This window comes from Enhydra lutris, unplaced genomic scaffold, assembly GCF_002288905.1.
Source record: "Enhydra lutris kenyoni isolate GAN:26980312 unplaced genomic scaffold, ASM228890v2 scaffoldscaffold22, whole genome shotgun sequence".
NCBI lineage: Eukaryota > Metazoa > Chordata > Mammalia > Carnivora > Mustelidae > Enhydra > Enhydra lutris.
In genome coordinates this window covers 6,095,718-6,110,074 of record NW_019154106.1, presented here as the reverse complement: position 1 = coordinate 6,110,074, position 14,357 = coordinate 6,095,718, and the positions used below count along the sequence as shown (strand labels likewise).

Genomic DNA, 14,357 nt, shown 5'->3' with positions numbered 1-14,357 from the left:
AGGGGCAGAGGGAAAAGCAGACTCCCTACTGAGCAGGGAGCCTGAGAAGAGACTTGACCCAAGGTCCCTGGGATCATGACTTGAACCAAGGGCAGATGCTTAACCAACTGAGCCACCAGGGACCCCTGGTGCTCATTCTTTAAATGACTGGTGGAATTAGCCTGTGAAGTCACCAGGTCCTGAATTTTCTTTGTTGGGACATCTCTGATTATCGATCCGATCTTGTTATTCCTTTTTTTTTTCTTTTTTTAAGATTTTATTTATTTATTTATTTGTCAGAGAGAGAGAGAGAGAGAGCGCGTGCGCACAAGTAGGCAGAGTGGCAGGCAGAGGTGGAGGGAGAAGCAGGCTCCCCGCTGAGCAAGGAGCCCCACAGGGGACCCGATCGCAGGACCCCGGGATCACGAACCGAGCTGAAGGCAGCGGCTCAACCGACTGAACCCCCTAGGTGCCCCGTATCTTGTTATTTCTTTCTTTTTTTTTTTTTTTAAAGATTTTTTTATTTATTTGACAGACAGATCACAAGTAGGCAGAGAGGCAGGCAGAGAGAGAGAGAGGAGGAGGAGGCAGGCTCCCTGCTGAGCAGAGAGCCCGACGTGAGGCTCGATCCCAGGACCCTGGGATCATGACCTGAGCCGAAGGCAGAGGCTTTAACCACTGAGCCACCCAGGCGCCCCCATATCTTGTTATTTCTTGTATGTTCAGACATCTTATTTCTTCTTGAATCAGTTTTGGCAGTTTGTGTGTTTCTAGGATTTATTAATTTCATCTAGGTTCCTCATTTGTTGGCATACAACTGTTCATAGTATTCTCTTATAATCCTTTTTATTTCTGTATAGTCAGTAGTAATGATCCCACCTTTGTTTCTGATTTTATTTTATTTTTTAAATTTTTTTTATTTTTTATTTTTTTTATTTTTTTTTTTAAAGATTTTATTTATTTATTTGACAGAGAGAGATCACAAGTAGACGGAGAGGCAGGCAGAGAGAGAGAGAGAGAGAGGGAAGCAGGCTCCCTGCTGAGCAGAGAGCCCGATGCGGGACTCGATCCCAGGACCCTGAGATCATGACCTGAGCCGAAGGCAGTGGCTTAACCCACTGAGCCACCCAGGCGCCCCTGTTTCTGATTTTAATAATGTTAAGTTCCTCTCTTTTTCTTTGTCTAGTCAAAAATTTGTCAATTTTGTTGACAAATAACCAACTTTTAGTTTCATTGATTTTCTGTTTTCTATCCCGCACCGTGTTTCCCTTCACCCTAATATTTATTGTCTCTTTCCTTCTGCTAGTTATGGGCTTAATTTGCTCTTCCTTTTCTAATTGCTTGAGGTATAAAATCAGATTACTGATTTGAGATCTTTCTTTCTTTCTTTTTTTTTTTTTAAGTAATCTCTACCCAGTGGGGCCCGAACTCAGGACCCTGAGATCAAGCGTTTCAGGCTCAATCGACTGAGCCAGCCAGGTGACCCCTTCTTCCTCTTTCATGTAGGCATTGACACCTACAGACTTCCTCTAAGCACTGTTCGGGCTGCATCCCATAACTTTCAGTGTGTGGTGTTTTCATTTTCTTTTTTCTCAAGGCATTTTCCAATTTCTCTTTTGATTTTCTTCCTTTCGAGGGGAGATATTTTTTAAAGATTATTTATTTATTTATTTAACAGAGTAAGAGAGAGAGATCACAAGTAGGCAGAGAGGCAGGCAGAGAGAGAGGAGGAAGCAGGCTTCCTGCTGAGCAGAGAGCCCAATGTGGACTCCATCCCAGGACCCTGGGATCATGACCTGAGCCGAAGGCAGAGGCTTTAACCCACTGAGCCACCCAGGCGCCCTGTTATACAATGTTCTTAACTGCACTCGCTATGCCATACTTTTCATCTCCATGACTTATTTGTCAGCAGGTGGAAGTTTGTACCTCTTCATTCCTTCTGCCTATTTCATTCATCCTCCCATCCCCTTCTTCTTTGTTCTCCGTACTTATGGGTCTGCTTTTTGGTTTTTTTGCTTGTTTTGTTTTTCAGATTCCACATAGGAGTGAAATCATATGGTGTTTGTCTTTCTCTGACTTATTTCACTTAGCATAATACGCTCTAGGTTCTTTCATGAGAGAAAAAAATTCTTTTTTATGACTGAGTAATGTTCCTGTGTGTGTGTGTGTGTGTGTGTGTGTGTGTGTGTATCACATCTTCTTTATCCATTCATCCATCAATGGACTCTTGGGCTGTTTCCATACCTTTTGACTTCTTTTTTAACCCATTAGTTCCAAATGTGTTAATTGGTACATATTTGGGAATTGTCCTCTTTTTGTTATTGGTTTCTAGTTTTATTCTATCGTGATTAGAAAAGATACTTTGTAGAATTTCAATCTTTTAAAACGTAGCGCAGTTTTGCTTGGTGTCCTACTTGGCGATCTATTCTGGGAGATGTTTCTTGGGCGCTCAAGAAGGGGGTACATATGTTCTGCTGTTTGTAGGTCAGTGCTCTGGGTGTGTTTGCTTGGCCTGATGGTGTGCTCAGGTCCTCTGCGTCCTTGATCTTCTGTCCGGTTGTTGTGTCCCTCATCGAAGGTGGGGCATTGATGTGTCCAACTATTCTTATAGAAATGTGTATTTTTCCTTCAAATTCATCCATTTTTGCTTTGTATGCTTTTTGGGATTTTGTTATTAGGTGTGCATATGTTTATAATTATTATACCCTTTTATGAATATATAACATCCTCCTTTGTCTCTTAAATAATTCTTTTTTAAAAAGATTTTATTTATTTATTTGACAGGCAGAGATCACAAGTAGGCAGAGAGGCAGGCAAAGGGTAAGGGGGAAGCAGGCTCCCTGCTGAGCAGAGAGCCCGATGTGGGGCTCTATCCGAGGACACTGGGATCATGACCTGAGCCGAAGGCAGAGGCTCAACCCACTGAGCCACCCAGGTGCCCCATCTTAAATAATTCTTGACGTGAACTCTCTTTTGTCTGATATTAGTACATTCATTCTGGCTGTCTTTTGATGACTATTGGCATGGAATACCTTTTCTCATTCTTTCATTTTTCAATTCATTTGTGTTTTTTGCTCTAAAGTGAGTTTCTGGTAAACAGCATACGGTTGCATCATTGTTTAATCTATCTGACAACCTCTGCCTTTTCATTGGAAAGTTGCATCAATTCACAAACCAGGAGGCCTCGTCCTCATAAAAGGGTGAGAAACTCGAGGTCGAGGATTGGCCTTCAAATGTTTGTCTCTCCACCAGCCCTATCTCAGGGCTTGCCACATAACGCCCTCTACAGGTGTTTGCTGATGGCAGCTGGCTGCTTCTGAGGGAAGTTGGGTGTGCTGGCAGGACTGCGTCAGGCTGGGGAGGTGGCTGGGGAGTTGGTGGGGGCCAGGGGACTGGGCATCAGGAGAGGAACGGACAGACGCAGCCCATCGGCCTCAGTATGTTTCTGGTACCGAAAGCCGGCTGCATACTGACTGAATGGGCAGGTTGGGCTGAGTCTACCAGGAAGGAGGATGGGAAGAAGGAATTCCAAGTTGTGACATCAAAAGGATATCTGAGGGATGAGTGTCCTCTTTCTGGGCCCATCCTCCCTCCACCACTCAGCGCAGCGTGGGCTTGCTCTCGAAGACTGTAGACCAGCACCAGTGGGTTCCCTGGGACTGTTGCCCCGACTGCGAGGGTGGGTCTGGCAGGTCTGGGTTCAAAAAGCAACAGTCTGTGAAGGTGGAGAAGGAGAAGGGGGCCCAGGATGTGAGTGGTCCTGTTCGCACCATTCCCAGCCAGGCGGTCCGACGAGGCCTCGTGGTCTGCACGAGGTTCCTTTAGGACTACAAGCCCCGTTTGGTAGACATCTGCCTGTACTCCAACCCCGACCTCTCCCCAGGACTCCACACACTGACAGGCAAGTCCCCATTCCCAGTGCTTGTCCGTGAAAGGACCTGGCTTTGAACCCAGAATGCTGGATCAGGGGCACCTGGGTTAAGCCTCTGCCTTCGGCTCAGGTCATGATCCCAGCGTCTTGGGATTGAGCCCCGCATCAGGCTCTCTGCTCAGCAGGGAGCCTGCATCCTCCTCTCTCTCTGCCTGCCTCTCTGCCTACTTGTGATCTCTCTGTCAAATAAATAAATAAATAATCTAAAAATAAAAAAAAAAACCAAAATAGTTTCTATAAAAAAAAGAAAAGAATGCTGGATCAGCTCACCCGCACTTAACCACTAGGTTAAGCAGCCTCTGAAGAGGCAACCACCCTTTTCTCTCCTGGATCTCTCCTCTGTCTACCCCCAATTTATGCCTCATTGCTAAGGTCCTTCATCATTCATCCCCAATCCACTGCTCCAGCCTCATCCTCTCCCCTCTCGCTCTCTCACATCTTAGGGGCTCCCCAATCCCCCCAACCAGAAGTCCCCACTGTTCCCTGAGTTTCCTGAATATGCTGTGTCCATGCCACCGCCTTACTGTCTCTGCCTGGGACGCCCCTCCCCCACCTGGGCCTTGTGTGTGTTTGCAGGGGTGGGGGGAGACACAACAAAGACTATGACTCATTTTTCCTTCCTTTGAGGCCCCGCTGAGGGGACACTTCCTCAGAGCTGCCACCTTGACTTTCCAGAGCATCGTTTTTGGGAATTTTACATTCCACACTTCTGAAGGGCCCTCACAGACCCCATCCCGTGTTACATTCTACTTCCCATGGCCTTGGGGTGGGGACCTGTCTCCTTTGTGTCAGGCTCACCAGACCAGCCAGGATCTGGCACAGTGAACAGTAGTCAAAGGAATGAACCCTCCCTTGGGGGTTCTGCCCTGTGGCTTCATTTCAGCCCCCAAGGTCCTATCTCCCCTCTGAGCAGGGAACCCGTGCTGGCTCAGGGCTGGGTATTTAATAGCTGCTCAGTGAACAGTCCTGGCAGGCGGGAGGGCATGTGGGCAGAAAGGCCGGTGCCTCCAATGGCTTCGCTTTTCTCTGGGCTGGGCAGGATAGTACAGGCATGTGATGAGGCAGGACTCTTGTCCATCCCTCCAGAAAATTCACCGACTGTCTCCCTGAGGCTCCATTTTTGAGAAGGGGTAGGGCTGGGGAGGCAGAGGACCCCAGTGGAGGGGGAGAGCGATAGCTGTTCACGCAGCCAGGTGCTCTGCCCAGGAGCACAGGCCACTGTGTGGTCAAGAGGGCCCAGCACAGGGATGCCCATGAATCTCCACCCCTCTCAGGGCCTCAGTTATCCCATCTGTCAAACGGGTACCATCAGCCCTACCGCCCCCCCGGCTCATCAAAGCCAATAGAGCTGAAAGTGCTTTGGAAATAAAGACTCAGTGAACCAATTATACAAATGAAGAAGGTTGTTATTAGACCCAGGAGCAGGGTTGGAGGGAGGAACAGCCAAAATGTGGAGTAAGTGCTTAGGACTCCTGCCTTGAGCCTCTTGAAGGAAAGAGAAGCAGGTTGTGGGCAGAAAGAACAGCACCTACAGGGAGGAGGGAGGTGGGGGCTGGGTCCCAGCTCTGCCACGGACCAATCGTTTCCCCCTGAGACTTGGTTTCCTCACCTGCACTTGGGGAGCGCACGATCCCTGCCTGGCTCCCCCCAAAGATCTCAGTGTGACTCGGGGACAGAAGAGCTTTGCACACTGTAAAGAGACGCGCACCCGTGAAAGCCCACTGCAGCTCTGAGACCGAGGCCCAGCTGGGCTCTGGGGAGTGGAGACAGTTAGGTAGGTGTTGGCAATGAAAACACTGTTTGGGACCCACAGGGTCCCGTGAGTACCCTCAGATCCCTAATGTCTGCTCCTTCTCCCTGCCGCCCTCAGCTTTCCTGGCATCCTCTGCCCTGGGGTCTGAGAGATTTGATCCTGGGGTTACTGAGGCCTAGGGAGATGAGGAAATCCCCACTCCTACTCTCAGCCAGGGGCTGGGCCCCACCAGCCACACCCTTGGCAAGACCCCACTGGTGGCCTCCGATCCCCACAGGTTAGCAAGTGCATTTCTTGAAATTAACAGATATACTCTTGGCCCTCTTTTCCCTGATTGGCGCCCTTGGGATGAGGTCTTGTGCGTCTCTAAACAGTCCGTCTCCGTGTGTTGGCTCCATTCCTGGGGGAGGGTCAGAATGACCGCTGGTGAATTTTTCCTTGCAGCTCCCAAGTGGACACCAGCCAGGGAAGGAGAGCAGCACCCCACCTCCTCCTGGCACCTCCAGACCAAGGGGCCCCCGCCCAGCAGAGGCTTGAACCTGGCTCGCCATTCCCCCTGCGTTGGGGTCTCAGCTCCGAAGGGGCAGCGAGGAGAGAGCTGTGGGCGAGCCCTGGACGGAACACTTCAGAGCAGAGCCTTGAAGAGGAAGGAAAAGGCGGCTCCACAGGAGAGCCCCAGGGCCAAGAAGAAGGTCATGAGCGTGCCAGCCACCTCCCTCTCGTGTGGTAGCACCTGCCTAGGACACACAAGAGGAGGAACTCTTAGGGGACACCAGGCCAAGTCTTGACCCAGCACCAGTGCCCTCTGCTCCCCTTACAAAAGGGCACCTGAACTCTAGTCTGGGCTGACCCCACCTCTCGGTCACCGTAACTAGGCCCTTCTCTCTGGACTTCAGTTTCCCGATCTATCAAGCCAGGCCCCTGCCAAGGACATCTCTCGGGCCCCCGCAGGCCCAGTTTTAGAGGATTCTAGATTCCACTGCCTTCGAGCGCGACAAAACGTCCCAGCCTTGTCCTCCCTGTCACCTTTACTCTCTCTGGATTCTCAACTCCATTGTCCCTAAAGTAAATAGCCCACGATCCCCCACTGGATCAAGACATTAGCTCCACGTTCAACTGAGAATTTGGAGAGGCTTTGGGGCCTAGGCCCAGAGAGGAGGCTCTGGAAGTTGTCCCCGGGCTATTTCATTGGCAGGAATGTGTCTCCCCATGCCTCCCACCCCCCAGCCACCCCACCTGCTCAGGCTCCGTCTCCCCAGCTCCTGCCCCGAGGCAGGCTCAGTGTGCCGGGGCCGGGGGGTCACCAGCGAGGCCTAGAGACAGCTAGGTCCAGGCTGGCTAGAAGCCGAATGGGCCCCCTCTCCATCGGCCCACCTCCCCAGCCCCAGGCCCTCCCTCCTGCCCCCATACCTGGGCGCCAGGCACATGGTGAGGGACATCAGATAACCGTTGGATACAGCGAAGAGCAGCATGAAAGTGATGAAGTAGGCATCCTGTGGGAAGAGGATGGGCAGCCGGGACCTCTCGGGCACGTGGCACAGCATGAAGAGTGGCACGAACAGGATTCGCAGGCCGACAAGCAGAGGCAGTAGCCGGCTGTCCTCGTCCGGCTGTGGCAGAAGCTGGGCTGAGGGCCGTCCTTGGGAGCCCGCCCCGGCTGGACTCTGTCACTTGCCCTGACCTCCTACTCTGTGTGTGCTGGGGAGGGCCCAGCACAGAGGCCTCTGGAGGGTGAGGGGCTGGGCCCAGGCCACCCAGCAATCAAGGACTGGCCGGGGGCTAGCCCCCTCCGTCCCTTCTGAGCTCAGGTTGGCCTCTCTCTGTAGCAGAACTGGGGGAGACCTTACATGGCATCTTTGGTTTCCCAGCTAGGCTCCTCCAAGGACGCCTGGGGGTTGCACAGACCCCTCTGGGGCAGGTGGGGTTGCTGAATGAGATTGGAGGCTGGGGATCCAGACCCCAGCCCAGCTGGGATCAGAGCAGCTCCTCTTTGGTCTGCCTCATTCTATCTCCTTGGAAGACTTCATTTAGAGAAGTAGCACCTTGGCTAAAGGCAATCCAGACACTCGGAATCTTGTCCAACCTCTCACATGGGACAGGAACCTCCAGGTAAGGGTCTCTGGGCTGGATGCTGGGGACACAGGTCAATTGGACATGACTTCTGCTTTCAAGGAGCTCATTGTCCAAGCCCTGCTTTGCATACCTCCAGGGGCCAGGAGCTCACTACCTCTTGGCCAGCTGTTCTGTTGTCAGACCTAGATTGGTCCGACTTTGGGGAGATCATCTTTCTGGGCTCTTTCACACCCTCTGATCCCCAGCTGCTTCCTGGAAGTATCAGGTGCCCCCAGCCCAGGTATGCTCACCCACAGGAAGTAGGAGGTCAGGCTCCGTCCTACCCAGTCCATGATGTTGAAGAGAAGGAAGCAGCAGATGGGGTTGAAGAACCGACCTGGGAGAGAAACAGGGCTCATCCTGGTCCCTCCTCCCTCCCCCCTCCTCCTCCCTTAATTCCTCTGCCCTCCTCCCTCCCTCTCCCCTGCCCTGCCCTCTTCTGCTTCCCAGCACTCACTCCACTTCCCAGGACTGGTGGAGCTGGTCACCATGGCCGTGATTGCAGGGAACACAGACAGAGTGACAGTGAAGACAAGCACAAGGCATAGCGCTGTCAACCAGATCTGAGAGCCAGAGGCAGGGGTGTAAGTAGGCGGGGCCAACTAGGGCCCCAAACGCAGCCCCAGCCTCCAAGCACTGGCCCCGGAGGCAAGACACCCGAGGCCTGGCCTTGCTGTGTTCCTGACCCACTATGACTCTGGCACCTTGAAGTGGACCAGGGGAGCATGAAGGCCCCACTCCATTTTAAGGGTCTTTAGAGAGGACTGGAGAGAGTAGCTCTCTCTTCCCCAGGGCTGGTGGTTGGAGGCCACATCCAAGCCAAACCTTTTGGAAGACAATGAAAACTGAAGGTTTTCTTGGCTTCTGGGGCTCCTCAGGCTCCAGCTCTGGCTCCTTCTCAGCGTCCAGATCCAGAGTCAGGGCTACCTTCTGGGGGCTGTTGGGAATACCATTCTTCTCATCTGGGGCAAGAGGGGAGGTCAGCGTCATGCCTGTGGCAACCAGGCTCCATGGAGAGTGATTCCCAGCAGTTAAAACAAGTGGTTCTCCTCCAGCCCGGGATGTAGGCAAAGAGAATTAACCAGGGAAATATGCTAAGCTACTTCTTAGGAAGCACATACGTGTGTCGGGCAGAGTTAAGCACCTTAAACAGATTATCTCCCTGCTACTCCTTTCCAGATAAAGAAATGGAGGCTCAGAGGGGTTAAGGGACTTGCCTAAGGTCACCCAGCTTGGATGCCGTGAGGCCGGGATTTGAACAAATGCATTTGGACCCAGAACTAGCGTGTTGGCGCTCTACTGTCTCCCCATTTTACAGAGGGGGAAACCGGCGCTCTAAACCAACAGGGATGGCTCTGCTCCCACTGGATTTCTTCTGGGCCTGCTCACACGAGTCTACTAGGAGTGAGGACTCCAGCTGGGGAGGTGTCCCAGAGGGGAAACGCTTCCCTGCGGAGGTAGCTTCGGCCTCCCTTGGGTACCCCCCCCACCCCCGCGCTGTGCGCCGCCACGCAGGGTCCTGAACTCACCAGACTGGAGGAGCTCAGCTTTGGTCTCCAGCTCCTGCCCTGGCGCCTGTGACGGTTTCTTGGCTAGGTAGTAGCGGGCAAACTCCTGCAGAAGGAAAGCGTTGGCCCTGCCTGGCGTGGCGGAGGCGTCTGTCTCCCTCTCCACCCTGTGGACTGCGAGGCTGGAGTCCCCCAGTGGCTGACTCCTCTGGGGATCAGGTCCCTTCCTCCTCCTCCCCTGGCCTCTCGCAGGGCCTCAGACTCAGAGCTGTATCTGAGATGCTCTGAAGTGGGGCCTCGAGCCCAGTACCAGGCTCACCAGGTGGGGCAGGCTCAGGTAACACACGATGGACATGAAGATGCCCACGCAGGGTGTGATGAAGTACCCCAGGGCGGAGGTCTGGGCATCCACGCCACCTGTGCAGAAACTTCAGCTGCAGAGTGGAGGGGGCTAGTCCCGCTGGCTCCCACGGGTGGGGTAGGGGCGGGGCTAATGACTCTTGTCCCACTTCCCATCATGCACTTCTCAGATTCACCTCCTGGCCTCTTCCACTCTGCTGGCTGACAAAACTCAGGAACCCGTGCAGGGCCCCGGGGCCCAGCCCTTTGCTTCTTTCATTCCTTCCTACTTGTCACTTTTGTTGAGCACCTATTATGTGCTCATTTTTACTGCATGCTCCCTACAGTCTGAGGACAGAACTCTTAAGAAGCATTTCAGTGGGAAAACTGACACAGATGTCCAGTGCCCCTGGCTGGGGAGCAGTGGAACTAGGATTCCAACCAAATTTACCTGAATCTTAAACCTGTCCCCCCTTCCCTGCACCCCAGGCTGCTGCCACTTACCAGCGTCAGCCTCAGGAATCCTGCCCCAGGCCCCAGGTTAACCCAGCCCTCACCTGATCATTCTCTCACTATAGAGCCCAAGAGCCCCACTCCCTACCCCCAAACCCAACCCCAGCTCACCATCACCTCCATCTCTACCCAGAACCCAAGGCATCTCACTCCTAGCACACTTTGTCTGCTCCCCGGAATCCCAGAGGCCACTTCCGCCCCCCCAACCACCCAAGTCCACTCACTGGCCATGGACATGAGCATGGCCAGGGCAGCGAAGATCCCAGCCAGGCCCTGGCCACTGAGGAAGAGGGTGCTGTAGGTGGAAGGCATGGTGCCCAGCTGCCCGAAGAGACTGCCCTGCAGAACTGCACAGAAGGCTGTGGAGGGAGAAGAGTGGGGGCTGTCGCTCAATGAGGCAGGCCTTAGAGGCTCCCTGGAGGAGGCGGTGGCAGGGTACACAGGAGACCCTGGACTAGGTCAGGCAGGCATCAGACTCTGGGCATCCTGGTGTAACACCGTCCCATTCATTCTTCTTCTCAGGTGCAGCCATAGGTCTGAGGGACTAGGGGCTAGGAGACCTGATCTTAGGTCACTGTGGGTTTGGGACAAGTGACTTTTCTGTTCCCGCTGGGGCTCAGTTTTTCCTCAGGGATAGGAGTGCAGCCGCTGCTGTCTTTCCTTCTGGGATACGTTGGGCCCTTTCAGTTACAAAGAAGAGGCTCAGCTGAAGCCCTGGGTGCAGGGGGTGGGGAGGTGGGGAGGTGGGGAGGGGCGGCGGTGCTCACAGTTGATGAACCAAACAGACGCCATGGTGATGGAGAAGAAGAGCCCAGGGCTCATGTCCACCTTGACCAACGCCGCCGTCAGGGCAAAGAGCAGCAGGATGACCAGCAGGCTGCCCAGAATCCGCACCGTCTCAGGGACGCTGCTCATAGGTAGGGGCGGAGTGGGCATTGGCTGAACCCCCGGCCCAGCAGGGGGAGGCAGGCAAGAGATGGAGCCCAGGGTTGGACAACGGGAGCTGGATGGGACATGCAGGGGGAGTGGAGGAAGGATGGGAGGTCTTCCCTGGGCCCAGGGATGGATGGAGTTCCTTAGCAGGGGCGGTGGAGGGACCACAGAGGGGCAGCCTGCAGGGAGCCCGCGGGGCGGGGCCTCTCACCACTGGTACAGGAAGGAGTTGAGGAGCGTGAAGAGCAGCAGGGGCAGCTGGGACAGCAGCGTCACCCAGTTGTTGAAGTTGAAGGTGTCGGCAGGGCCGGTGTGGTTGCTGTCCAGGGTCCCCGTGGTGGTGTTGGCCCCTGCCAGCCGGCCCTGGAAGTACTGCCAGGATGCCAGGGGAGGGGGTACAGGTCACCCTCCGACTTACCCTGAGGAACCCGCCAGCTTTTCCTCTCCGTCTCCTCCCATGCTTGCCATTGCTCAGTTAAAATCTGCAGGAGCTGTCTGTCCTTGTACTGATCTTAGCACCTGGCACACAGTCAGAGCTTGATGAATGTTCCCTGAATTGAACAGCTGATGTCTGGGACAGAGCCCAAGCCCTAAGAACCCCCAGCTTGGGCCTTACTCCATCTTTGAATCACCCCTCCTCTGCAGAGCCCTGGTTCCAGCCTCTACCCCCGTTCCTGCAGCAGCTTCCAGATTCCTGAAGATTTACTGAGTGGCTACTGTAAGCCAGGCCCGGCCTAAGTGCTGACCAACTGTATTCCCTCTGGAACACACACTCATTAAGCTTCTGCTTAACTTACTCCTCCCCCCTACCCATGGTTCCCTGTTGCCTTCAGGGCAAACCCCCAGGATTTTGAAACAGCAGTGGGAGCCCTTCAGAACCAGATCCTGACCTCCCTTTTGTGTTGCATCTCCTGCTCCATCCTGCTAAGCTCTAGGTTCCCAGGCTCTGGCCCTTTCTCTGAACAGGCTGGCATTCCCCTGCCTGAGTGCCTTTGCAAGGCTGTCTTCTCCACCTGGAATGCCTTCTCCCTTTCCTACTGCTACCTCCCAACCCCCAAACTCCCATGCTTTACCTACCCTTCTCCCAAGTTACAAATCACCTCTTCTATGAAGCAGAAGGAATTACTCCCTCCCCCACCCCCACCCCCACCCCCACCGGGGACCCAAAGGACTTTGCTCCAAGCCTGGAGTGGCAGGTGCCCTATTAAATTATTAATAGCTCTTTGGCACACAAGTCTTTTTCAAGACCAGGGGCTGATTTAACTTTGGGTCTCCAGGGCCCAGCAGAGAGCCAGACACTGAAAAGGCATCTGGAAAGTTGCTGCACTGAATATGTATGAATAACTCAGTCCTAAAGAGAATACAAACCCCACATTTCTGCCTTCCCTTGAGAGAATGCAGGCTCCAAGAGGGCGGAGGTTTCCTCTGTTGTGTTTCCCCCTATAGCCCCAGTGCCAAGAACAGGGCCTGGTTCACAGTAGATGCACATTATTAACTGTTTGTTGGATGAATGAATATAATTTGTTTTTATTCAATGAAAACCAAAGGCTTGGATAACCCACTTTGGGAGTGGATTAGCCCAGGAATGACTAGCCAGGGAATAATGACAAACGGGGGTGGTGGGTGGGTAGTTCTTGGCTAGTTCCACAGCTCCCCGCCCCGTTGGTGGCCTTGCCCCTCTAGGATCTGGGCGTCCCCGAAACCTTGACGTTTCCTATCTGTGAGCGGGGCGCCTCCCCTCTCTGAGGCTCTTTGCTTCAGCGGACAAACGCTCAAACAGGCATAATGAGGAGTCAAAGGCGGCGCGGTGGGAAAGCGCCTGGTATTCCTCGCGTCCAAGGCGATGGTGGTTGTGGCCATGAGGCTGGGCACTCTAGCCAAGTCTCACCGGGATGGCCGTAATGAAGAAGTTCCAGGGAAGGAGCGTGCCCAGGCCCAGGATAAAGAAGCTGATCCCGACCAGGTGGTAGCTGTGGGGATCAGTCAGAAGGTCACCCTGAGGACGCATCGCCTCCCCGCCCCCTGCCAGGCCGCCCCCTCCGCAGAGCGGACTACAACCCCCATTACCCTGGCTCAGGTAGCTGAGGGAGGAGACTGATGGGAATTGTAGTTCCATCTAGTCTGCTTTGAGCCTTGGAGCGCCCGAAGGCAGCGGGTCTGCGCTGGCCACCGCCACCCGGATCCCCGTCCGCACCCCACTGGGTCCCCAACTCGCCTGTCTTGTGGGGCGTCTCCTCGCGCCATGGCCGCCCAGAGGGATGCGCCGGGATGGGAGGGAGGTGGCGCGCTGCACCTGCACCTGCACCTACGCCGGGGCCGGAGGGCCGGGGGATCGGGAATACTGAGTCTTGTGGGCGGCGGACAGAGGGAGGGGGTCGGGTCTCCCCGAAAGGGGCGGGGGCGAGGCGGGAGCGGGGGAGGAAGGCCGGGACCGATTTCCAAGGGTGTCAGGCTCCTCGGGCTCGGACCTCGCTCCGCCTCCGGGGCGGGGACAGAGGGTCGTACCACCCCTCCCCACCTCCTCCTAGCCCGGACTCTGGACTCAGGCTTTGGACCCGCTGGAGCTCGAGGACCCACGACTACCCTCGTGGTCCCGGGTGGCTCAGAGGCAGCTGGCCTGAGAAGGTCCCCGGGGCCTCCCCGCCGCGCGGGCGCGGGTCACCGACCTCGACGGGAGGGGTGGGGGAGGCGGTAGGGGAGGTACCCCGCCCCTCCCCCGCCCCGAGCTGGCGAGCGGCCCGGGTCACTCCGCCAGTTCCGAGGTGGTGTCGGACCCGCGCAGCGCGGGGTAACTCGGGAGCCCGCGGAGGAGCTGGCTTGTCCAGGGGTAACCTGAGCGTCTGTCACCAGCGGTCCTGCGGGGCTGCGCCGAGCTGGGTGCTTCGGGAGGCCAAGGAGAAGGCCATGTGCGGTGCTGTCCGAGCCCGCAGGCGGGTCTGGAAGAGAGACGGACCGACGGCTTCTTATCCTCCAAGCTGTGACTGGGGAAGCGCCGGGCCTTTGGGGCGTCCTGCGGAGGCGTGGGCCCAGCTGGGGAGTCCAGGCGGGCTGGGCGACAGTGAGGCTGAGCTGCATTCCGGGCAGCAAGGGGTTAAGCAAAGGCTCAGGAGGAAAGGGTGACCCGGAGACGTTCTCCCAGCGCTGCAGCCAAGCCAGCAAACAAACAAACAACTTTCTCGGGCGGCCCCAGGTCGCATCACATCAAACCTATTAAGACGCACCCACCTCCTACTTTTTTTGTTTTTCCTGTGAAAAACTTCTAAAAGATTATAAACCGCTGCAATTTTGG

At 55.0% G+C, this 14,357-nt stretch overlaps 1 protein-coding gene across 1 annotated transcript; it reads right to left on the bottom strand.

Moving 5' to 3' along the window:
* Positions 1–5,883: 5,883 nt before the first annotated feature.
* Positions 5,884–13,312, bottom strand: LOC111150023 (solute carrier family 29 member 2). The gene is made up of 12 exons (XM_022507340.1): positions 13,284–13,312; positions 12,957–13,038; positions 11,280–11,440; positions 10,903–11,042; positions 10,360–10,494; positions 9,603–9,700; positions 9,305–9,389; positions 8,601–8,737; positions 8,233–8,338; positions 8,027–8,112; positions 7,074–7,273; positions 5,884–6,400 (listed from the first exon to the last, which is right to left on the bottom strand). Exons 1-12 carry the CDS (start codon positions 13,310–13,312, stop codon positions 6,289–6,291), a joined length of 1,371 nt encoding a protein of 456 aa, XP_022363048.1. The 3' UTR covers positions 5,884–6,288.
* Positions 13,313–14,357: the final 1,045 nt, after the last annotated feature.